The sequence below is a fragment of the Artemia sp. Qi Xiang Cuo genome, unplaced genomic scaffold (genome assembly GCF_049724085.1).
Source record: "Artemia sp. Qi Xiang Cuo unplaced genomic scaffold, ASM4972408v1 HiC_scaffold_22, whole genome shotgun sequence".
Classification (NCBI taxonomy): Eukaryota; Metazoa; Arthropoda; class Branchiopoda; order Anostraca; family Artemiidae; genus Artemia; species Artemia sp. Qi Xiang Cuo.
The window spans coordinates 3,774,642-3,800,478 of record NW_028297431.1 but is presented as its reverse complement, the minus strand read 5'-3'; the positions used below and the strand labels follow the sequence as shown (position 1 = coordinate 3,800,478).

General features: G+C 36.7%; 3 protein-coding genes across 3 annotated transcripts; 2 read left to right on the top strand and 1 right to left on the bottom strand.

The window, feature by feature from the left end:
• Window positions 1–5,080: 5,080 nt before the first annotated feature.
• On the bottom strand, window positions 5,081–5,851 carry LOC148939067 (contactin-5-like). Its single transcript, XM_089107362.1, has one exon. It carries the CDS (start codon window positions 5,849–5,851, stop codon window positions 5,081–5,083), a length of 771 nt encoding a protein of 256 aa, XP_088963488.1.
• An 18,369-nt stretch (window positions 5,852–24,220) lies between these two features.
• Window positions 24,221–24,664, top strand: LOC148939066 (uncharacterized). The gene has a single exon (XM_089107361.1). It carries the CDS (start codon window positions 24,221–24,223, stop codon window positions 24,662–24,664), a length of 444 nt encoding a protein of 147 aa, XP_088963487.1.
• A 377-nt stretch (window positions 24,665–25,041) lies between these two features.
• Window positions 25,042–25,410, top strand: LOC148939065 (uncharacterized). The gene has a single exon (XM_089107360.1). The coding sequence runs from the start codon at window positions 25,042–25,044 to the stop codon at window positions 25,408–25,410; it is 369 nt and encodes a 122-aa protein (XP_088963486.1).
• Window positions 25,411–25,837: the final 427 nt, after the last annotated feature.

The window sequence follows — 25,837 nt, the reverse complement described above, 5'->3', positions numbered from 1 at the left end:
ATGAAATTCAAAATGCTAAGAGCAAGGCTTTACCTAGGTAAAGCCTTACTTATTTTAGCCAGGATGGCAAAAAAACTCCATTTTTACTAAACGTTCAAAAGGACTAGATACCTAAATTTAATTTTGAAAATCAGCAATGATGATGATGAACGAATTAAAGACCCCTCTTGACTGCTGTGTCACTTGGGTCTTCTTTCAATAAATCTGGATCCCGCTTTGGTTGATAAATCATGAATAATCTGCTCTGTCACATTAATTAATCATAGTTATTCTTCCCACCACATCGTCCTAACTCTCTCACTGGCAGTTATAAACTATGCGACCAGCTTTAGTATCTGTATATTGTCACTTTCATTTGCAAATCCACCCAGAATGAAATTTACACTCAACTGTTTTCTTCGTTCGTGAAAAAAAGCATTGACATCCTGTCTGTGGAGAGTGTACTTATCACAATCACAAAGATCACAAAGTTGTACCAGACTTTCTTCTTTGTCACAAAACTCACAGTTACTTGACTCTCCATAAAACTTTGCCCTGTATGATTTCATATCTGCATGGCCTGATCTAAGACGAAATGCTAATCTTCCCTCTTTCCTACTTAATCCTTGGTACGCATGTCTCTCAAACTTTTTTGCTACTTTTCGGGAGATAACTTGTTGGGAATTAGCATTAACACTGTGCATATTTATTTAATCTTAAGGCAACATTTTGTTTTTAAACATAATGGGAAAATTGGTGGGTGGGCGTGGGTGGGGGATTAGTTGCTCTCCAATCACTTTCGACTATCAAAAAGGGCATCAGCCATTTCTATTTTCTATCGTATGAGCCCTTTTAGAAGTTCCCACGACAACTCCTTCGGTGGGAACTGCCCTGGTCTAAACAACAACAAAAAACAATACATTATTACCCACATCGATCTTTACTATAAAAATGTCAAGCCTTCCAATCATTTTCGACTATCAAAAAGGGCTCTAGGCCTTTCGATTTCCCATCGAATGAACCCTTTTTGAAACGACAACGCTTTCTGTAAACACCTTATAGCCCCCAGGGCATAAATTACAACCCTTACCCTAAGGGCTGTTAGGGTGGTTCTCATCCTCTAAGACCCAGTTTCCAGAACTTTCAACTATGTTAAACAAAATGGCTATCTCAAAATTTTTATTGGATGTGTTTGGGGAAATGGTGGGCGCGAGAGGGGCGGTAGTCGCTCTCCAATCACTTTCAGCAATTAAAAATGGCACTAGCCCTTTCAATTTCCAATCAAATGAGCCCTTTTGAAGTTTCTACGACAAAACTTTCAATAAAAATCTTATATGTCCCCAGGCAATAACTTACAACCCTTGCCCTGAGTGCGGGGGCGGGCGGGGGGGGGGTGTCATTCTCAAAGACCTAATTTCCAGAACTTTCTACTACGTTGAACAAAATGGCTATCTGAAAATTTTGCTTGGATGTGTTTGGAGGACCTCACAATGCGTACCAACAGAATTTGTATAACCCTCCCCCCAATAGACAAAATAATTATCGATTCGAAAACCTAAATACTCGTCAAAGCCAATATAGTGCAAGAATGGTATATAGAAATCCCGAAAATTTGCCGACGGGAAATGCAAATTTTTCAAGCCGACGGCATTTGCAGTCGACGGCAGTACCCGGCACTGTCGTAAGAAATCCAAATTACCATAATAATACATGGCAAAATCGGCAAACAAATGTAAATCATTTGGCTAGAGATTCCATGGATTAAAAAATAAAATTCATAAACTATGACCCTATAAAAGCAAGGGCGCGGCAGAAAATTTTCCAGGGGGGCAGACGCCAAAATAGCAGTGGTGGTTGGGTGACAGAGACTATATTTCAGAATATCTTTTCGTAGGAATAAATTTATTTTTAAATACTTTTAGGAAAAAACTCTCAAACGAAAAGAGTAATTAAATTGGTTGCAAAATGAAACAAAATATAGTAAATTTTAATCGACATCTTATTGAAAATTCCTTTATTAGATCATCATATCAGAGAACCCTACCGAAGAGGTTTCAAGCTCTAATTTTCAAAATGTGGAGCTTCGCATTGTTTTTCAGAAGAAACATCGTCGTTACCTGTTTATTTGTTTTGCTTTTTTCCCAGGGGTGATTGTGTCAGCTATAATAAGGGGGGTGATTTATTGTTAAAGTGGGAATAGGGAAGTGGCGGATCCAGGGGGCGAGGGGGGGCGCGCGCGCCCCTAGCATAGTCTAAAGTAGTGTAAATTAAATAAATAAAGCAAGTTTGCTTTTATTAAACTTGCTCCTACCGCACATTTAAACTAACACCCTCATTTGCCCCCCCCCCTAAAATAAATCATGGATCCGCCCCTGGGATAGGGTAGATTCCTAAAATGTACATTTTATTGGACCAACTGCTTACTCTTCACAAAGCTTCAGATAAATGTGGATAGAGATAGGGGAGAGTAGGAATTAATTAAAATATTTCTTTATACAGCTAGATTATTACATTCCCATATCTACCAGCACAGAGGTGGAAAAGGCAAGGCAGGCCGTCATCAGCCCCACCAGGAAATTTCTTAGAATTGACAAATACTGCTAAAAACTTAGTTTTCAGCAATTTAAATGGTAATATTTTCCTTTTTCGAATTATATGAAGTACTTCAATGTATTTAATCAAATATATGCAATGTATTTATCGATAAGAAAATCCTATTGTAGAGGTTGTGATGGCTTCAGTTATGTAGAAGATCAAAAGCCTCTGAGCCTTGATGGAAAACCTTCGAGCTCGCTCCCCTGAGATGTTAATATTTTGGTGATTTGTCTCTTTTATTCTATATTTAAAATTTTTTTTTAATCTTTTCCATTATGCCTATACCACTTTTTAAAATGGGTTTTTTAGTCGTTTATGAATATTAAGTTGAAACAAAAGAGTGATGCATGGCAAAATGCATGGGAACTATATAACTTGGGCTATATATCTACAAAATAGAGGGGCTGGGGGGTTAAGTAAAGTGAAGCGGTTTAGGGAATGATATAAGTAAGTATGTTAGGATTACTTTAATCATTCTTTTCAGCGCTTCCCTTCAGTTTACCTCCAACCCCCAACCCCCAATCTGCAAATATACAACCTAAATTATACAGTTCCCATGTATTTTGCCATATGCCACTCTTTTGTTTCAACTTAATGCCCATAATACAAAATTAACACCTCCAATGACTCCAACGAGCAACGAACAAATTCGTTTGTTTTCTGGGGGTGGGGGCGGAAGAAACCTGCCCCTCCTCAAAAGTAAAATCCTGAGCAGATACCTGAATCCTGTCTCAACTGATCAGATAAGTAGGCGGTGGCATAGCAGTTTTTAACGCGCATTTCTTGGGATAGAAATAGGACTGCAGGGATAGAAAAAACTGCACTGCAGTTTTTAATGCGCATTTGTTGCTGTAATTATCCTACATTGTCCAATTGTTGGGATAGAAATAGGTCCTTAGCTAATCAGGGGAACGCCCTGTCTCTTGAATCTAAATTTTTCGTCCAGGACCAAGTCATTTAGAGTCTAAATTATCATTGTACTTGATAATTGATCAAGTACAATGTATAATTTCAAGCAAAACCAACAGTTTAAATATCGTATACGCAAGGAAAACCTCGCTATGCATGGCAGTACTCTAGAGCGATGTCTTGAATTAACCCGTCAAAAACGGGTTTTTCGTTACTGGTTTCCATTGCAGTATATAAAAGGGTACGTTTAATACAGGAGTACTAAATCCAGTAAACACGCGGGAAAGACCGCATCGAAATCTCAAAGATGCTGTATGAAAAACGGGTCTTCGCTGCCTAGTGAGTTAATAAAACACATTCCTGAAACATTTTGTTGTATTAGGAAGGAAAACTTTACTGACTTTGCGTACAAACTTGTATTGATGAGACATCTTTAAAATGTAGAGAATCTCGTTGAAAGTGCAAATTGATAAATGAAAAATATAAATAAACAGTGAGCCAATATCTTGAGGTTGTATTAATTTCTTTTTAGTTTACTTTTCACAAAAAAAGAGTTAACCATAACTTTCAAGTAGAGTACACCAACTGTTGAACATGTAAAATATTGCAGTTAATTCAAAGGATAAAAAATATTTTTGTTACCTTTGTTTTATCTTTGGCATCCAGCTTGTTGTGGCCATGTGCACAATTGCAAGATATCACTAAATGCTGTTCCTTTACCACACGCTATAGTAAATGGCTTTACATGGACGCACTGAACAAATGTATCACATCTGGTAGGATGTGAATATAACTTGGTGCCATCTTTCCTTAGACAAAAATCGTGAAAAATGACGCTTTTGATTGTCTCTGATGCTAAAACTGCAAATAAAAAAGTTTTGTATCAACGTTTTTTTATAGTTTGACAGTAAGTATAGTCTACTACGAAGCAACATTTGTGAAGAGGTCACATGACAATGGTAAATAACTGTTTGAGTCGATATTGTAAGTTTTTTTTACATTTCTCTTCGTAATGCTAGCAAGTGTGATTCTGCCCCAAAACGTTTGCACTGATTCTCGAAAACGGTAGCGTTGAAATTTGTAGACTACGTCAAAGCTCTGGTGCATCCGAATTTTTTAACCACTTACCCCCTTTTAACCGGACACTCTTAAAACTAGTAAAAGAAATGGTAATTACAGCAATCTTTTTCTTGGAAAGGGTGTAGAAGTATCTAAAAAAAATCTGTTTTCTGGAAGAAAAGTTTCAGATGTTCCTAAATACTCCTGCCCCTTGAATTTCTGCTATGGAAGTTTCAGTCTTCCATAGGAAAAGGATAATTGATTGCAAATCGGGGACAAATACTCAATCTGGATCACTTCACTCCCACTCCCACTCCCACTCCTATGGATACCTATGATCCTTCACGTTACAAGTCAAAAGTAAATAATAGGCACTTTCAATTAAAACAAGACTTCACCTTCGTGTCTTCGTGTAGCCCAAAAGAGTTACTCCTAAAATATAAACATTTAAAGGCCTTCTCTATTCTTAAATGAGGTGGCAAGCGTAGCTGAAATGTAACAACAACAGGTTTTATCTGAAAAAAATAAAAACATATCTTCACTTACTTTTTAACATTGTTTTGGATTCAATCCTGTCATATTCGCTCTCAAAAATGCAGGTGTAAACTCCTGAATCGAATGATTCCAGCTTATTGCCATTAGTTCTTTGAACTCCTCTGAATAAAAGAGTGCTCGTATAAATTATTGTTTCATCACCTACATTATATTCGTTAGTTTTCAATTTGTAAATTGCACTATGCTGAGGGATCAAGACTTCATCTTTCAACCAACTTATAACTGTTTTTGTGTTGCCTGCTGCTGCACAGCCCATAGAAAATTCTGTTTCTGACACCTTTCGTTCAATAGTATTAGCAAGAGATTGAATAAGTTGTAAGGGTTGTATTACTCGAACTTTAATAAGACTCGGAGCACCTGACCCAACTTCATTTTCAGCACGAAATGAATAGGTCCCCGAATCAACAAGCTGCAGGGATTTAAACTGCATTTCATTTGATTCCAGTATCACTTCATTGTTGCCAATTTTCTTCCATATAAACACAGGTAAGGGATATCTAGTAGGATTAGAAGAACAAACAAGTTTTAGATTACTTCCAATCAAATCTACTACACTGTCTGGAGTTCTTGTAGTAGTCCCGGGGCGATATTTTACAATCAATTGGGTTGATGCGGAAAGAAATAGCTCTTGACCGTTTAAAATTGTGTGGCTATGACATGTGTAATTGCCTTTGTCTGATACTTCTATGTTTGAAAATTTCAATCTTATCCCATCTTCGAAAAATTCTGGTAACACCCTTTCCACGCCCACCATTTCCCAAAACACATCCAATCAAAATTTTGAGATAGCCATTTTGGTCCACGCAGTTTAAAGTTCAGAAATTATACCTTTGAGCAGGACACTCCCCCTACAGTCTTCAGGGCAACGGTTATAAGTTATGCCCAGGGGGCATATAAGGTTTTTATTGAAATCTTTGTCGTAGAAACTTGAAAAAGGGCCATTCGATTGGAAATTCAAAGGGCTTGTGCTCTTTTTAACATTTAAAAGTTTTGGAAATTAGGTCTTTAATGAGTACAACCCCCCCCCCTCAACCCGCGGGGCAAGGGTTGGAAGTTAAGCCCTGGGAGTATGTAAGGTTGTTATAGGAAGCGATGTTATAAAAACATCAAAAAGGGCTCATTCAATTGAAAATTTGAAAGGGCTATTGCCCTTTTAAGAGTCGAAAGTGATTGAAGGGCAACTAACCCCCCTCTAACGCTCCCCATTTCCCCAAACATATCCAATCAAAATTTTGAGATATACATTTTGTTCAACGTAGTCGAAAGTTCTGGAAATTAGGTCTTTTAAAATGATATCCCTCTCAGAGCCCTCAGTTCAAGGGTTGTAAGTTATGCCCTGGGGGTATATAAGGTTTATATAGAAAGTTGTTGTAAAAATTTCAAAAAAGGCCCATTTGTTTGGAAATTCAAATGGCCCTTTTTAATAGTCGAAAGTGAGTGGAGAGTAATTGACCCCCCTCTCACGCCCACCATTTCTCGAAACACATTCAATCAAAGTTTAGAGATAGCCATTTTGTTCAACGTAGTTGAAAGTTCTGGAAATTATGTGTTTAAGGATGACAAACCCCCAGAGTCCCCAGGGCAAAGGTTGTAAGTTAAGATTAAATTATCTCATTAAGGCTTCTCAGCAGTATCCCAAGAACGATTGAGGTGATTATATTCGAACGTTCAGGGCTGCATTAGCTCTAATAATCTAGCCACGTCACAGTAACGTGAGTGTAAGCAAGATATCAAAGATAGCAAATAGATTTTTTTGCGAATGGTATCAATTTTTACGTTTCAAATCAACTAAAAGAGTTAAGAAACTAAATTAAACACTAATATTTGTGTCCAGATTTTTAAAAGGGTGCATGTTGTTATAAATTGCTGAAAAATTTTCTCCATTATATAAATAGCAGGCCAAACTATAAAGTCTTAAAAAAAGATTTAAACTATTATTTTCTTTTTCCCTTAAAAGACTATGTAAATATAGAACGAACAGAAATTAATTAAAAAAACTTTTCCACAAAATAAGTTTTTCAAAGAAAAGTAAAGAGCTGCATTGAACCAAAAATGAGCAAAAATAAAATCAAATAATATACCAAGCGTTTATACAATAGCGTAACTATCATGTGACATGGTACTTTGAAATTATTTTATACAATAGCGTAACTATCATGTGACATGGCACTTTGAAATTATTTTCTACAATAGCGTAACTATCATGTGACTTGGTACTTTGAAAAGTATTTTCTATAATAGCGTAACTATCATGTGACTTGGTACTTTTAAATTATTTTCTATAATAGCGTAACTATCATGTGACTTGGTACTCGCAACTCCCCCCTCCACCATCACACTATAAGTACTCTAAGACACCCCGCTCCCATCACTCCACCACTTATGTATTATATGGAACACACTGAAGAAGTAAAGCTATCGGTTATTACAATTCTTTTCTTGTCATCTACACCCCTTTAGTATCAACTTCTTCGTATAGTACAACGTTAAACTATTTTAAATTGACAACACTGTCCAAACATCCCTTGTGTATTATACAGTACACAATCAACCCATCTCCCACCAAAATACTTTTCATCCATTTCTTGTTAAATTTTTTATTTCTAAACTATTTTAAATTAACAACGCATCGAATTATATTTTAAATTGACAACACTGTCCAAACATCACTTGTGTATTATACAGTACACAATCAACCACTCTCCCCCCAAAACACTTTTCATCCATTTAATTTTAATTTTTTTTATTTCTTAAGTATTTTAAATTTACACCACATAGAAGTATATTTTAAATTGACAACACTGTCCAAACATCACGTGTGTTTTTTAAATTACAAAATCAAGCCATCTCCCCCCAAAACACTTTTCAGCCATTTCTTGTTAATTTTTTTTTATTTCTTAAGTATTTTAAATTGACACCACATCGAAGTATATTTTAAATTGACAACACTGTCGAAACATCACTTGTGTACTATACAGTGCACAATCAACCCGTCTCCCCCCAAAACACTTTTCAGCCATTTCTTGTTAAATTTTTTTATTTCTTAACTATTTTAAATTGACAACACATCGAAGTATATTGTAAATTGACAACACTGTCCAAACATCACTTGTGTATTATACAATACACAATCAACCCATCTCCCTTAAAATACTTTTCAGCCATTTTTTGTTAAATTTTTTTATTTCTAAACTATTTTAAATTTAAAAAACATCAAAGTATATTTTAAATTGACAACACTGTCCAAACATCACTTGTGTATTATACAGTACACAATCAACCCATCTCCCCCCGGAACACTTTTCAGCCATTTCTCGTTAATTTTTTTTATTTCTTAACTATTTTAAATTCTGCAATCATTTGCCAAAATATACGATTTTAACTCTTCCCTTCCCCTCTTCTCAAGAAACTTTCGAACTACAAAGATTGACAGTATGAGAAAACGTGGTGTATCAAGCACCAAAAGTTTCTTGTATTGAAAAGTGTGCAGCAAAATCATCAATCCGACAGGTGCCAGACCAAATCAGCTTCATATCTTTAAAAAAGCAGATAAAATTTGGTGGAACAAATACTTAAAACAGTTGCAGAAGTAAAGAAGAAGGCCAGAAACCAATTTCAAAAACATTCTTGCTCTGAAACACTTTTGATATGAGCAAAACCAATTGTGAAGAAGTCACAATTGACATGGAACTGAAACCAAAACGATTGACATGGAAGGAATTTTCTTCTGAATTGAACTCAAATGTTCAATCGATCAGGAGACACAGTTTCATAAACAAAATGGTGTGTAACAATAAGAGAAGCAGTAATTTGGTTCATAGTTGGTCTATTGACGGAATTAATTTACTAAAAGACAAATATAAAGCTGATGAACTTCCATTAATTAAAAAAAAATCATCACAAAAAAACAATTTTGCAAAGTAAATAAAATCAAGATCTAGAGTGAAATCTTGAGGGGGAGGGGGGGGGGGGTAATGTGATGATGACACCAATAACCGACCAAATTGACAAGTTAATTTTAAAAAGTAAAATGAAAAAAATGAGGATGCCAGGAAATCTTTGGGGGAAGGGGTGGACCGCGGAAATTTTGAATTTTGTTCCAATTCTTTAAAAATGACCGCTTAATCACAAAGGGCGTTAATTAGAATAAATAGCTCTTATGAAGGTACTAAAAAATCTTTGGTTTAAAGAGCGAGGTATTGACTAGGGGAATGTTTTTTTTATATTTAATTTCTTATCTTTTTTTAAATAATGCTGGGAAGTCCGGCGTCCCCTTCATAGCAATGTCCCTTCCCCGTGAAAACTTCCTTCAATGAAAACATCCTCCCACATAACCCCCGACCCCCCCCCCCCACTACCAGGAAAAATCCCCCCTGAAAACGTCTGTATACTTCCCAATAACCAATACTATATGTTAACATTGGGTAAAGTTCATAACTTTCAGCCCTCCCTCTGAGAACTTCGGGGGATTAAGTAATCCTAAAAGACATACTTATAATATTTTAGAACATGTTGAACAAAATGGCTATCTAAAAATTTTGATCGGGTGACAATGGGAAAAATATGAGCGTGGGAGGGGGCATAGTTGCCCTCCATTTTTTTGGTGACTTAAAAAGGGCACTAGAACTTTTAATTTCCGTTCCAATAAGCCTTCCCACGATATTCTAGGACCCCTGGGTCGATACGATCATCCCTGGGAAAAAAACACGCATCCGTGATCTTTCTTCTGGCAAAAATACAAAATTCCACATTTTTGTAGATAGGAGCTCGAAATCTCTATAGTAAGGTTCTCTGATACGCGGAATATGATGGTGTGATTTTCATTAAGGTTCTATAATGCCTAGGGGGTCTTTCCCCCTTTCTTCGAAAATCAGCCAAATTTTCTCAGGTGCGTGACTTTTGATGGGTAGGACTAAACTTGAACGCAAAACCCCTATGCCTTCCCAAGGCCACAACAAAATTTGTACTTTACTGAAAAAATATAAATGAATGTGCATTGTCAGTTTAATATACATGTACTGATATTAAGAAATCCAAATTTTAATATTATTTGATTTATTAAAGTTATAAAAGTCAAAACATTTTAATTTTTTCAGTAAAGTGCAAATTATGTTCTGACCTTGGGAAGGCATAGAGATGTTGGGCGCAACTTATGTTAATTTCTGCTCGTTTTGAGTTTGACTCGGCTATTTGTTGTAATTTCTGTTCGTTTTGGGTTTCATTTATTTATCGATGCTGATTTGTGGTAGTTTCACGCTTTGTAGATTATTTGATTTTATTTTTGTTCATTTTTTGTTTAATGGAGTTCCTTACTTTTCTTTGAAAGCTTATTTTGTGGAAAAGGTTTTTTTTAAATTAATTTTTATTCGCTTTATATTGACATACTCTTTTCAGGGAAAAAGAAAATAATACTTTAATTCCGTTCGCTTTTTTAAGACTTTATAGTTTGGCCTGCTATTTGTATGCTGGAGAAAAATCTTCAGCAATTTTTAACAAAATACACCCTTTTAAAAATCCGGACACAAATAGTAGTGTTTAATTTTGTTACATACCTCCTCTAGTTGACCTGAAATGGAAAACTTGATACCATTCGCAAAAAAATCTGTTTACTTTCTTTGATAGCTTGGACACACTTACACTATTTTGATTTGGTTAAATTTTCAGAGCAGAAGTAGCCCCAAAAAATTGAACATAATACCCTCAGTCGTTTCTGGGATACTGCTGAGATGCCTTATTGGGAATTAGCAATATTCTGATAATATTCAGAAACATCTTCTTGTTTTCGGGTAGATGCCGAGAAATTTGATGATTTTTAATTTCTTCGTTCATACCCGTCCTAAAAACCCCTCCCCCCCCAATGGTTTGTATGTGCACCAGATGCCCTGGTGGTGCTTCGTTTTGGGGCTGCTGACTTTCAAGGAGGAATAGGGTGCAACTTAGAAAAATGGTGGATCTGTATAAAATATTTAAGAAACTTTTGGAAAATCTCCAGTTTTGGAGGGTTACATCCCCTCTTTTGGTAAATCCCTGCTTACAGTTTCTCTTCCTGCTACAGTTTCTCTTTGTGCACCAAGTGCCCGTTTCTCTTCAAAACTGAAGATATTTTCCTTTCTATCGTGGGTGGAACAATTTTCGTGTCTGAAAAACAGTCATTCGCTGATGAAGGAAATCCGTAGGCTGTTATGAAAAATAATTTCCTAAGGGGGTTATAAAATTGCTTTTACCGGAAATCTTGGATCAGCGTGTAACTCAGGTAACATGAAATCAACCCTTTTATTGAGTGGTCTATATATCCCAATCAATGTCATGTATTATGTTACTTTACTATGTTTTTAGATCATCATTGTACAAACTTGCCAACGTGGCAACCCCTAAAATAGGTAGACATAAAAAAAATAATGTTACATCATGACCCCCTTTGCCCTTTATAATAATAAAATTTGGATCTAGGTGCCTTTGTTATCAATAGAGCCTAATTGTCCCACGTATCATTAGTTGATGCATGTCCATTCAGTTTTTAACTTTCTACTTGTACATTTTTATGCAACTGTTAATGAAATCTGTCAGCAGTAAGATTCTTTCAAAAACAATGATTTTGGATATTTTGCCCGAATTTAGCCCATTCTCTAGGCAGGAAGGGTGTTTGATAGTATAGGATGGATGCCACCCCCCATTGCACCTCCTGGTTAGAGGGCCATGGAATATAGATTAACACCGCCTTTTTGGACTATAAAGTCTAGTGCAGCAGCCCACCCTACTTCCATTTTCTATAGAATCACGACAATCTCGGACGTCGCGAAATGCTCGAGCCTGAACTTCACGAATACCCAAGGTTTGTTGACGATCTCCACCATAATTTACCGATCCAATATCATTCGCCTATTCTTATTGTTCTGGCAAATCCCCCCCCCCCTCCGCTCAAAAGATAAAAAGCGGAAAGGCGGTTTTTTCGGCCAATTTAGCTTAAAACGGTATATAATTAAAAATTAATTATTAGGGTCTCAGTAACTGTTCTCACTCCCGGGGGGGATCCCGTATTTTTTTAAAAGGGGGGGGGTGCGCAAAATAGGTTGATTCGATAAACTTGCGTTAGGAGCAAGTTTAATTACCGCAAACTTGTGTTAATTAAGTAAATTACACTACTTTAGACTACGTTAGGGGGCGTTCGTCCCCTCCCCCCACTGGATCCACCACTGTCTCACTCCTTGCGTATTTCTTTTAGATTTCTCGTTCTGCTGTTCAAAGTTCTTTCATTTAACTCAATGATATTGGACATACAATTTTCACGGTTTTTGGCAGAGAGTATTCCATGGTTTCCCCCTCCCAAGGAAAGCCCCTGCTATGCAGCATAGATCAATACCTAGCTTTTGGGAAATAGGTCAGAAACAAGAGAAATTCTAGTTGCGTAAGACTCAGTGTGACTTTCTCCTTAGATTTACGTCACTATTGAAGTCCTTACAATTTTGAGCTGTGTAAGGAAGAATCGATCGAATAAGTTTATTATTATTAAATTTGAAGAAATATGATTTTATCAACAAAATGAAAGGAAATTACTTTTCTCATTTAAATTCATAGACAAGCAGTGCTCCCGCAAAAAGCTTAAAACCTTTATTCTTGTTCTCCAGTGGAATTAAGGAAGCAAGATATCCTCTTCCGTTTTGGCACAAAAATATCAAAATAAGTTGTTGTTGTTATACCAAAATGGGTTGTTGGTATATTTTGTAGAATCTAAGGAAACAATTTTTTCAGAAGTCTCCTATGGTAAATTTGATGTGGTTGACCGCATCTAAAGGAAACATGCTAATAGAATAACAGTAGTACAATTAGACTCCTTATTCTATGCTTGGTCTAAATATCATGGTCTTTTTCTGATAATGCCCCCACCTGATGGTCCTAGATATAGCCCTATAGTATATATAAAAAAATAAAAGAAAACATTAAAACAACAACGTTCTTACATTATAACACCTAGCGTGTTTTTATTAACCAGATTATCACGTTTCTCTCCATTTTAATCCTTATTTATATCATTTCGGATAGTACGCTATTTCAATCCAACATTGCAACCAATCATTTTCATGAACTTGGATTTTACCGATTCATTAATGCGAGAATGCCATTTAACAGAAAAGACATGGCATATCATTTGATGCAAAACAACGGAGAAATGCATTATTAGGGCTATATCTTGGACCATCAGCGGGGTAGGGGTAGAGTGCGTTGTCATGAAAGCGGCCATGATCTGGGAAAAGAATATAAGAAGGAACCTAATGGCTCAACTTGTATATTATTAGCCTGCTTCCTTTAGACGGGGTCCAAATTTACCTCGCTTTTCCTCTGCTTCCTATTCCTAACGGTATAAGTGGTCCTACTCCGAGTGTCACCATAGGAGTCCTACCAAGGATTTTTTCTGCTATAGAATAAGCTAAGAATCCTGACGTTTTTTTTCAGATTCTGTGTCTTGCCTGGGTGTCAAAATTTGGTACCCCTTGTATGCCCCTGAATATTGTATAATTTTTGTTACCGAACTGTAAGTAAGGAGCGATGTGGCTCAATAAAAAACCAAAACTGTAAGTAATAGAGTTTTTATAATAACAAATTTATTAAAGGAATCAATTTTTGATGCTCATTCAAAATATATAAAATTCGTGAAGTTAAATCCTACCCATAAAAAGCTAAGAGCCTGAGAAAATTTGCCTAATTTCTGAGAAAAGGGGAAAACACCCCTAAGAAATTACTGGTCACTGTTGTGTGTTTATTATGTTGTGTGCAAGATTACTGTTGTGTGTTTATTTTATTTTATTTTTTTCCAGGGGTGATAGTATCGAACCAGTGACCCTAGATCGGGAGAGGGCTCATTTGATCGAAAATCAAAAGTTCTAGTACCCTTTTTAAGTGACCGAACATATTGGAGGCACCTCCCCTTCGCCTTTTTCGCCAAAAATTTTCCGATAAGAGTTTTGAGATTGTCATTTTCTTCAACATGGTCGAAAGATTTAAATACTATGTCTTTGAGGATGACTTGGCCTCCCAAAGCCCCCGGGGAAGGGCCGCAAGTTATGAACTTTGTCCATTGCTTTCATATAGTATTGGCTATTGGGAAGTATGAAGATGTTTTCGTGGGGGGAGAGTTTCTGGGGGCTTAGGTGGGAGGATTTTTACATGGAGGAGTTTCCATGGAGCAACGTTAGTTGCTTTGGTGTTCTTACTGATGTAACTCTATTAGCTGCTTTTCCCTACGTGGATTAGTTTGTGCCAATTGTATATTTTTTCGGTGGTGGTTTTACTTGGTTTTAGTTTTAGTTTGTTTTTTTTTTATCTTGTTCTTCTTGTGTTTCTCTTTTGCTGAAGATGCATTGTTTTGATACAGGCGAAATATATGCGTTGTTTTACATTTTTCGTCTTTTCCTGCCTCTGGCCGCAGTCTCGTTTATTGTTTTTTTTTTCATTGAGATTTTTCTCTCTGTTGGTTTTTTAACAGAAAAGGATAAAGTTCTGAGATCTCTACAACCTGATATAAAAGATATTAATTCTCAGTCTCTTTTAGTTTGTCAGAAGTATATTGGCTGAATAAATATATTACAATTTTGCTAGTAAAAAAACTAATTTATTGTTGCTTTTTTTATTTTTTTCTAAATTACATTAACTTTAGTGATAACATTTGGTCAGAATATACAGGTCATTCGTCAACTACCATAGAAGGAAACTCAATCATGCTATTAACAAAACTACGTAAAATAAAATATATCAGTAAGTTTTACTACTAAAAAAGCATGTGTTTTGGCATACCTAATAGAGTGATTTTATCACAGTAGGCTACTTATAGATAGAATTTTATTTTCATTGTTGTTTACTTATAATTACTATATAGTACCAAATTTTCTGGGGGGGGGGGCCGGGCCTTATTGCCGGCACCCATATTATTTAGGGTTAATTATTTTACAATTTATAGATTATGCAATTTTAATTTCAAAAGCACTGTGGCTCAGCCGTGGCTATACATCGTTCCAAAGGTACAAGAAACGCTACACAAGCCCTCCTTTAACGCATGGAACGCTTTCTATTCTGCATCGCTTTCCATCCAGGGAATTAATTTCTGCGTGGCTGAGATGGCTCTGAGCTTTAGGTCTTAATTTAGGATGTATGCTGAATAGTGCTACTTTAAGGGAAAATACTAGTGAAGTTTCTTATTCTAATTGCTATTAGGAATTTCATTGCTGCTCCGATTAGGGCAAGACTTGAATTTTATGCAGATCTATCCTTTTTGATAAATTTGACAGATCTCCTGGCCCAGCCTTTTCGTAGCCTAAGCTAGGCTTATTCTATAATTGGGGCTGTTGCGAAAAAATCATGTAAGAAAACAATTTATGCTTTGTAATATACAGACCAGTCTAGTTGTAATGGTATATACCTAGACAAGGAAACATGTTAAGATAACAATTCATACTTGGAAATATTCAAAAATTTTTGCTGCTGATATCTTGCTTGTAGCCCTGCTATACATTACTTCCCAGACCCTCTCCATAAATATGAAAACCCGTAGCTGAGATACATCCAATTTAACAGTAAGTTTAATAAACAGAGACAAAACAAGAACCAGAAAGACAAGTGACAGGTGACAGAATGCATTAGAAATATATAATTTGGGCTCTATATTGGAACATTAGGGGAGGGAGCTAGGGGTAAAGTATAGCTGGGATACATGCATTTTGGAATGGTAAGTATGCACAGGAGGTTAAGCATAGAGTACAAAAGGGAAATATGTGTAGGAATTTAATTTTAGAAAGTGAGGTTGGAAAGACTAGGGACTTAGCAATGCATAAGTATTTATTTAGGACTAAACTCCTCCCGTTCATGCATTACAGGTGTCAGCTGTGGGGTTTCGGAGAAAGTGAGGAGTAGGAGAGAATGCAAAGAAATTATTTTAAGCGAGTCCAAATCATCATGAGCCAGGTATGTTACTTACCTACTATTCAATGTTTGTACACAATTTGGTGGTAAAGTGAAATCTATCTATAAGAAAAAAATTATATGCCATCTAGTGGCTGGTCTGAGCGCTTAATTGACATAATAACAGTCTAGGTAAAATATCGAAGGAAAAAAAATAAAGAGACAAAACCAGTAAATAACTTTATTTTACAGTGATAAATTTTTTCAGTCAAAAATGAATTTTTGCAAATATTTGTAATTCCGACGTAAAAAAAAATCTTGATAAGGTAAAAATATTAACAGGAAGGGTGTATCCTATATTTTTGTTCGGGAGGGGGGGATTAAAAAAAATCGTATCATATTAAAATTTGTTGTCATGTTAACAGTGTCCATTGGGAGGGGCAGTGATGACTTTGGCCTTTGTTATTTTTGAAAAATAAATTTCGTTGGTACCTCCATTAAAAATACCTTTTATTTAGTATTTTCATGGAAAAAATCGGAAATAACAGGAAATAACAAAATTTCCTGCCAATAGATCTTGAAATCGAATTTTGATGAGTAGTTAGTTAAGATACGAAAAGTATGAGTGTTAATGCCTAGTGCTCACTAATTCTTATAAAATCGGTCATTTGCCTCAGTTTTTACCAATTTGATGATTACTCTGCAGAAGTCAATGTACTGAAGATGCTAGTTAACTGTCTTTACAAAAATCGACGCATGTTGCTTTACAAAATACAAAATTATTTATGATTACATTTTATACTTACAATAACTATAAAATTATCTAAACTATTTATGTTTTTTTTTTATTTGGTGGCCGCTACTGCCAAAAATTGCAATTTTTTGTCAGTAAAATTGAATTCCCAATTTTTCTTATTTAAGATATATATGGATGTTTAAGCTTCCACTTACCCACTTCAAATAATAAGATGTAATTTTTGATGTCCTTTGTACATTAAATATTATTACTTAATGTAGTTTTTTTCAAGTTTGGAAACGACGATATTGCTTGGTATGGATTTTCAGTAACATATTCCTGGTACAATATGAGGGCACTCAGCTTTGGATTAGATGTGTCTAATGGTGTGAACATTTCTCTTTTCAACTTTCTGATATATTTCTTCTACCTTCCGATATTTTTTTGTGGCCCAGTCATCACATATGAGTCATTTCAAATTGGCAACGTCCCAGTAAGTTTTCCCTTCTTTTTGTTCTTTAGTATATTCCATGGCTTAAAAGACGCTGCTTTTTTTGTACATGGTTTAGTTGTTTCGGTAGAGGATGTACGTTCTTCAAAAAGATTCAAAAAGAATCAGCAGCTGAAACGTCTATCCGACGCCCTATGTGCTCGTTTTGAGTTTGACTCGGTTATTTATTGCAATTTCTGAATGAAGCGCAGCGGTTGATCTGAACACTATCTATGTCAGTTCGAGCTCAAAGTAATGAAATCAGGCAAGACCTAACTGGATGTGTTTACCACACACGCAACCAGCACGTTGATACATTTTGGTCCAGAATATTGAGAGACAGCAGAAATTTGCAGAAGTTGCTCAAGTTGCTTGAAACTTTGCAGCCGCTCACTGTTGTTAAGGAAAAAATAAGAGTCTTTACCAGAGTCAATGCATTGCCACAAGTCAGCCTCGACGATGTAATAAACGTGTGGTTGGACATATTGCAAGAGATAGTTGAATAGATCGTAGGGATTTTTTTACTCCCAGTGCGAGCTCGAGTCGTAACTTTGGCTGCAAAGTCTTCTCCGAAGCTTGATGGTGAGCCGGTCGAGATTAGCCAAACGCTATGGCTCCAAGGAATAGCGGCTCTACCCACTGCAGATGATCAACATATGTCGCATACTAATGACTATGAGCTTTGCTCTTTTCCTTCTGTCATTTTTGGGTCATACCAAATGCTACGTATAGCTGACACGGCTTTCCTCCTATATGCTCTCTGGAAAATGACCGAAGGCTCTTCTGCGAATCTTTCGACGAGTTACAAATATGTTGTTGAGGGAGGATGGCTCCTACATAAATTGCCTTGGACGCCCGGCGCTACTTTTGGACAAATATGTCTGGCCTACGCTAGCTATGTCAAAGCTCATTTAGGAAATGCTAAGTGACCCAAAGCTGTTATAAAAGACAAAAAGTGGACCTAAAGTCTTATAAAAGGTCGAAAGTGCTTATGAGCGATCATAAGCGTTTGTAAGTGACATAAAAGGCTTAGAAGTGACCTAAAGTGTTATAAAAGACCTAAAGTGCATATGCGTGATCTTAAGCGTTTATAATTGACGTAAAGGGCTTTGATGTGACCTAAAGCGTTATAAAAGATTTCAATTGCTTGCAACTGATCTAAAGCGTTTATTGGTGATACGAAGGTTTTAGAATGACCTATATAAAGGATTTAAAAAGACCCAAAGCGTTTTAATTTTTTAAATATAATATTCTTAAATGTATGTTCTTAACACTAACTCATTGAATGTAATTTGATTTGGATCGACGTGAGGCAATATCTCTCGGTACTTGTGTATTATATGCCACTCACTCAAGTGCTTCGTTTAACTAGAGCCCGTTTCTTTTACGCTCAGTCCTAATGAAATATCACAAAATATGATAAAATATAATACTTTATAAATAAATTTGAGCTATATATTTGCACATTAGGGGGGTGCGGTAGGGGTAAAGTATAGCGGTTCTGTATGCAAAATATGTTAGGTACAATTATTCTCCATATTACGAAGCGAGAATTGTTTTCTAACTTCAAACTGTCCAAATACTTTACCCCCCATCCCCACCCCTAATTTGCAAGTATATAGCCCAAATTATATATTTTCCATCTATTCTGTCTTTGCCTTGTCTCACGCTAAGCTGAAAGAAACTAACAAAGAAACCGGTTTGTTCTCGAGTTTTATACAGCGTAAACTTGAGTGAGTGGCGTATAATACATAAGTACCTATCTTTCCAAGAATGTCTGATTGTTGTGGCCAGTTTACGGAAATTTAGGGGGAGCAATTTTATCATTTTTTAAGGGAAATACCCAAAAAAGCATTTTTCAATCAAAATATCTCAAAAAAGGTATAAAAAACGTACCCCGAAATCTAGGGATTCAAACAAATTGGATGGCATATGCCCCTGTCCTCCCATTCCCGCCTTAATTAACATCGTGTTTTGTTACAACTGATTACAACCTAAAAAGGTACTTTTTTACTAAGCGGACTCTTTTATATACGGCAATGCAAACCAGTCATCTAATAGACCGAGACGCGGGATGAAAAACAGGTCTACGCTGCCTTCTGGGATATAAGCAAAGGCAAGAACTGTATTTAAATTGTTACTCTTTGGGGTTTTGGGGGGTGGTACCTAAGTTAGGTTTGTTTACGTATTTAATATATGCTGTGCTCCCCCCCCCCAACCCTAATATGCAAATATATAGCCCAAATTTGTTTCTAAACTATTATATATTCATCCGATTTTATTTTATTTTATTAGCATTAACCAAACTAGCACTATATAAAAGAGTCCGTTTAGTAAAAAAGTACCCCTAAAAATTTAGTGTCAGGGGCAGTAATTAAGGGGTGGTAGTTCCAGTGGTGTCAATTCATGAAAAGTTGCCGCTTTTCACATTTATCTAAGAAGAATACGAAAAAGGCATAGAAAAAGAATTAAAAGAACATCTTTATAATCTTCAGCTTTTCATGAACATTATACAGCCCTGGACTTGAAAACACAGTCAAGATGGAAAAATTCCTCCAAGAATAGTCTCCCCCCAACCTTTCAAGGAAAATTTTGTTAAAACATATTTAAAATGAAAGAAAAAGTAGAAATTCAAGCCTAAAATTATACCCTTTAATACTTCCTTGTCACGTGCAGGTGAGAGAATACGTTTTGGTTCTTGAACCAGACAATGTTTAACCGCATAATATAATTTCATTAGAGCTCTGAGTTTCTGCTGCATAGACACGACTTGAGGCTATATCTAATTTTTTAGTTTTGTCTATTTTTTCATTAACTTTTCTTCTTTTTTACTCCTTGGTGCCTCAGCATTTTATACTTAATCCATTTCTATATTTTTCTTTCATATTTATCTTTCTAGCTGAGTTTAAGAGATTTCAAGTCACATTTCAATTGTCTCTCCTCCTCTCCTTAGTTGAAAGATGAAGAAGAATTGGTGATGAACATCCATCCTCTAATTTGTAGTTCTTTGCTTGACTCCTAGGTTTATTTTATGCTCCAATTTGGCAATAACCTTGAATCCTTTTATCTTAGATTTGACAGTTTAAAGACAGGTTTCTTTTTCGTTTCTTTTCTTATTTTTCATCGTCAAGAAACTTCACTCTTGCAAAGGTTTTGGGTATAAAATTTTGTTTGCCCTCCCCCAAGGCCTTCTTAATAATTTTTGCGCTGACTGAAATTAGAGACCCCTCAACACACAGAATTGACAGACTCTTCGGGTAGTATTACTCAAATTCTCTGGATATTCAATTAGCAGGTTAGTTAATTATGAATTCTGTCACCTAATACACTTCTGAAATTAAAAAAATTTCTTTTTTGATATTTTATCTAAAATTGGTATTCAACCGTTTCGTTAATTTGATATTCAATTTTCCAATTATTGGGTTCAATTGATTGGAATTTTCCGGGAGTGAATTTTAGGCGGGGAGGGGGAATTGTCAGGGGTTATTCCACGGGGGGAGGGTCCATATTAAAATGAATTTAATTTGTATGTCTTTTTCCGACTCTTTGCATGTGCTATCAAAATAAATTGATTAGAAAATTTATATAAATATAGTGCAAACCACAACTTTATTCAGTCTGAGATTGACTCTGTTGTGGAGAGCATGACGTTTGAAAAAAACGATATTCATGTATATCAATTCGGTTCACTATCATGGTTTTCGATTTACGCTATGAAGGATAACTGGCTGGGAGGGGGGGAATTTCCAGGACAGGAAGTTTTCTGCGGGGGAATTTTTAGGCTAGATACAATGTTCATGCAGCCAAGATTATATTTCGACGTGGGGACTTTAACTCTAGAACGGTTTTTTCATTAGTTATAAAGAATTTTCTATCTGGATACACGGCTTTGTTCTGGGTACACGGCTCTGGATTGTTCTGGGTACACGGCTGACTGACCGTATTTCAAACAATAGGCTATGCAAAATGTGGTTCAATACCGCTCTCTATGGCTATAATGGAAGAAAGGTTGGGGTGGCTAGGGCACGTTGTGCGGATGAAGGATGACAGATTGCCGAAGATTGTTCTTTTCGGCCAACCGTCTAGGGCTAAACGGAAGGAAAGCAGGTCGTCCTCGTCTGGGGTGGGAGGACGTCATAAAGAAAGATTTAAAGGAAATGGGAAATTCATGGGAGGGCGTAAAAAGGGAGGCTTTGAATAGATTGAGATGAAGGAGGAGCGTGCGTAGCTGTGTTGCCCTCAGGTGGCTTGGTGCTGCGGTGAGTTGTTAGTAGTAGTAGTAGGAGTAGATTTTCTATCTTCTCGTCTTTCTCCCACTAAAACATCAGGGACGGATTTTTGAAGATTTATCCAAGTCACTGAAATATGTACCAATACAAAAAGTGAATTTTCTTTGTTGTTCAAGACGGGGGGGGGGGGTAATTCTCCAGTAGTTGGTTTTTTCCATGGCAATTCCAATATTGCCCTTTTTGTTTCCATCCAGGCTCTTTCAGGGGATTTCAGGCTCTTTTTCAAAAACCTATTAATTGTTTTTCAAAATAACCTCTTACAACTAAATTTAATCGAAATAATAGTTACCATTGCCGAGCCAACTACAAATGACAATTTTTTCTCACTAAATAGTTTTTTTATGAACACTTTTCTAAACTTTTGCTTACTAGAGATTGCAGTTTGCTCTCTACAAGGTACATTTAGAAGAAGTACATTTTCAGAAGAAGAAAACTGTGTTATTGGTGAAGAAGAAAGGGTTGACGTCGAGACTGAAAGGTAACCCCCCTCAACGCGTCATGAAACCATGGACAATGCGAGTGAGACAATGAAGACAGAGCTTGGAGACTTCAGTTTTGCATTGGAATATACAAAACGGGAGGAACATTTAAAGTATAGGAGATGTTGTCAAAGTTGGCGAGAGTGAGGTTCAAGCCTCTACATTAAAGAGTTGCTCCTTTTTAGAATACTCTGAACCCGTTAACCGCCAGTCCGTCGGTCGACCGTCGTCCTTCCCTTCACCAGCCTCATCTCTCTTGACACAACGCCTCATTACGTTGGTTCCTAATAAATTCTCAGTTATCCACTCAAGGTACTTGATGACCTTCTGTAATTTGGGATCTTTTCTTTGAAGTTTTGCTACCTCTGACAATTCCAACCCTAAATAGTCTATTTCAACACCAGCTTCTACAAATTCTGCTTCTTCTTCTTCTCTCAGGCAGTAATGATACCTTTTCTGTAACCATTTTCTATTTAACCTAATAACCATTCATTGAAACACTAAGGACAGTGTAAATAAACCCCGAGTGTTAGAATTGTTTAAGTGTAAATTTATACAACCATATTATCTTAAGAACTAGGAAAACCCCAGAATTCAATTTTTTAGGAAGAAGCCTCCGTATGCGGAAATGCAATTTTTGGACGTAGATTGTGCCAATAAAAAAGAAAAAAGTGAAAATTGAGCAAAAATAGCTTAAGACATATGGAACCAAACCGCTTAAGACTGAGTAGCTTTCATTTGAAGATTTAGTCTTAGGAAATTAACAGATTGTTAAGGTTTGAGTTTTTGCAGACGAAAAAACAAGCCAAATTTATTAAATTGTTTTTTTTAATGTATTTTCCCAGTTCAATTTGGTAACACAAACGAAAATGTGGAGCTTCCCAAGAAACTTTAATATTTTTTAAACAGCCAAAATTGAGTTTTCCAGTTAGAGATTACTCTTTTACGATCACTTGACACGGAAAAGCAGGTGGGTCTATGTGGGGAAACATTTCTTCCCTAATTAATTTACTAGAATAAAAATTGTCTTTGAGAGCATGGAGCGAATATTGTTTGCCTCCTATGAAAAAAATTGTAAGTAAGTAACAAATTCTTTCTTGAAGTCACCTCTTGGACACACAATACAGAAATTTCATTAAAGAAATTATGAAAAAATTGTAAGTAAGTAGCAAATTCTTTCTTGAATTCACCTGCCATTTACAATATTTAAACTATTGTTTATTAGGGTTTAGGGGGGGGAGCACCTAGGTTAGGTTGGGTTACGTTTTAATATATACTATGCTTTTCTCAACCCCCTCCCCCTAATGTGCAAATAAATACCCCAAATTTGGTTCTAACTATTATATATTCATACAGTTTTATCATATTTCATTAGCATTAACCAAACTTTACTTCTCGCGTGTGTACCACATAATGCAAAATTACCCATTGATTTCTACGCTATAGCTTTATAATTCCAAATTTACTAGGTGGGAGCTTCTTTTAATCTTTTATTGTTTGTCATCTCTTATCACCATATCCCTTTCTTTTGGTCTTCTTCTTTTCCTTTAAATGTCTCTTTTTCCTTGTTTTGCTATTTGTTTGGCTTTTAATATCTTTTTTCTTTTCCTTTTCGACATGTTTTTCTCATTTTCTTCATTTAAAACCACTCTTTGATTTCTTTGAATTGACTTTATACACTTTAAACTCCCAGGTCTTTAATTTGAAACTAAGAATTCAGTTAAAAAACAGAATTAAAAAAATAATTGCAGGAAGGATTTTATCCATTTTTGGGTAGAAATCTTGGAGTATTACTATTACTTTCGACTCCATGCAGTCTCAAGCCGATTGAGTCCAACAAAGCTACGCGTGCTCCTTCTCTATTCCAGTCATTTACACCCACAAGAGAAGTTCCAGTTTAAAGCCCAAAGCCATCGGTGCTTAACAGCTTCCCCGCAATCGCCGCAGACCCAGCCCACTCCCACCTCGATCTGAGATAGAATCGGCTATCAAGGGTTTAAGGACAAACAAAGATGCAGGCCCAGATGGAATCCAACCGGAATTACTAAAAGTAAATTGCAATCCCCTTGTTGACCTATACCTAAAAATTGCTACTGCTGCATGGGAAGAAGGTCACTTCCCCTCCTCATGGTGTGAAGCCACGATAGTTCCAATCCATAAGAAAGGCTCGAAAGCAATCTGTGATAAATACAGGCCTATAAGCCTTACGAGCCACGCCGCTAAAATACTCACTAGAGTAATGCTGGAGCGTATAAGAGCTATATCTTCAACTATGATTCCAGAATATCAGGCCGGTTTCCACCAAAACAGGTCAACGATTGATCAGATATTTACGGTACGTCAAATTGTGGAAAAATATCTTGAACTCGGACGTAGTATTTTCCACCTTTTCGTTGACTTTAAGCAGGCTTTCGACCTCAAACGGAGAGAAGGTCTATGGCAAATTCTTCTCCATTTTGGTATACCACAGAACTTAGTATCATTGATCAGAGATATGTACTTAAAATCCAGAAGCCGCGTCATGACGGGAGAAGGCCTTTCCGATAGCTTTGAAACATCGACTGGTGTGCTGCAGGGTTGCTTGCTTTCACCGGAACTGTTTAACCTGTTCCTTACCGCTGTCTTCTCACTCCTTGACAACTCGTCAGGTGGCCACATTGAAGAATATCGATTGATAAATTAGCTTGTGCAGACGCCATAGACCAAGTAGCTGAGAACCTTGGGGATCTTCAGTCCCAGGCCGACAACATCCAATCAACCACCAGCTCCTTTGGAATGACCATCAATTCCTCAAAAACGAAAGCCATGCTCTGCTCGTGAAAGTCGGAAAACCAAGAAACCTTAAGCCTCCAGCTCGGTGGTGACAACATACAATGGGTCGAAGATTCCACCTATCTTGGTAGCCTTATAACGTCCGATAACAACCACTCGAAAGATATTAAGAGGTGCCTGGCACTTGCAAACTCTAGCTTTAAAGCCTTGATGCCGATCTGGAGGAACAAGAATTTGTCGACACTGCTGAAAACAAGACTCTTTAACACACTGATTATCCCCATTGCCATGTACGCCTGTGAATCATGGACCCTCAAAACAGATGACCAACGTCGCCTAGCCGCATTTGAAACAAAGTCACTCCGCCGCATTGCTGGCATTACGTGCCTGGACAGGATCTCTATTATTAGGTTGTTTGAAAGCCTCAAGATCAAACACACCATACTTGATAAAATAAAACGGCAACAACTTAGGTGGCTAGGCCACATCCAGCGTATGGAAAATTTTCGTCTGCCGAAAATAGTCTTCGATGGTCGCGTGCATGGTTCTTGCCCCAGAGGTCGGCCCCCTAAGAGATGGAAAGACAACTTCTCAACACTCAACCTGCCGCAACTTGGTGATGATGTAGGGCGCATACTGCTTAACACAAAAGATTGACTGAACAGATCCAAATTAGTTGATGGGGGTTAGCTTATAAAAACAACAACACAGTTCTTCTAATGAGTGTAAAAAGTAAAAGTGAAGCTTAACGAAAAAAATGATCCACTTTTAAAGTTTGGGGGCATTCTCCCTTACAGAATCATATTCAGTGAGAAAATGGGGGATTTCAGTCCTACAAGAAAAACCGAAACTGATACTTTAATTCTTTTCTTCGCCTCCAAAAACATTTCTTCTATGACAATAGAAGGGGTATGCCCCTTAGACACTGCTGAGAACAGGAGAGGTAAGAGGCCCACGAAAGTCAGGGCCCGCAAAGTTGGAGGCAGAGACCCAAGTATCCTTTAGGATGCCAGAGAGTCACCCTTTCTTTAAAGTAATCCTCCGGAACGAAAGCCTGACTTTCGAATTCGAGTAGCACATTAAC

Excerpts from the sequence above, each read along its gene's own strand:
- LOC148939065 (XM_089107360.1), top strand. The coding sequence starts at position 25,042 with ATGTACGCCTGTGAATCATGGACCCTCAAAACAGATGACCAACGTCGC.
- LOC148939067 (XM_089107362.1), bottom strand. The coding sequence starts at position 5,851 with ATGGTGGGCGTGGAAAGGGTGTTACCAGAATTTTTCGAAGATGGGATA.
- LOC148939066 (XM_089107361.1), top strand. The coding sequence starts at position 24,221 with ATGCTGGAGCGTATAAGAGCTATATCTTCAACTATGATTCCAGAATAT.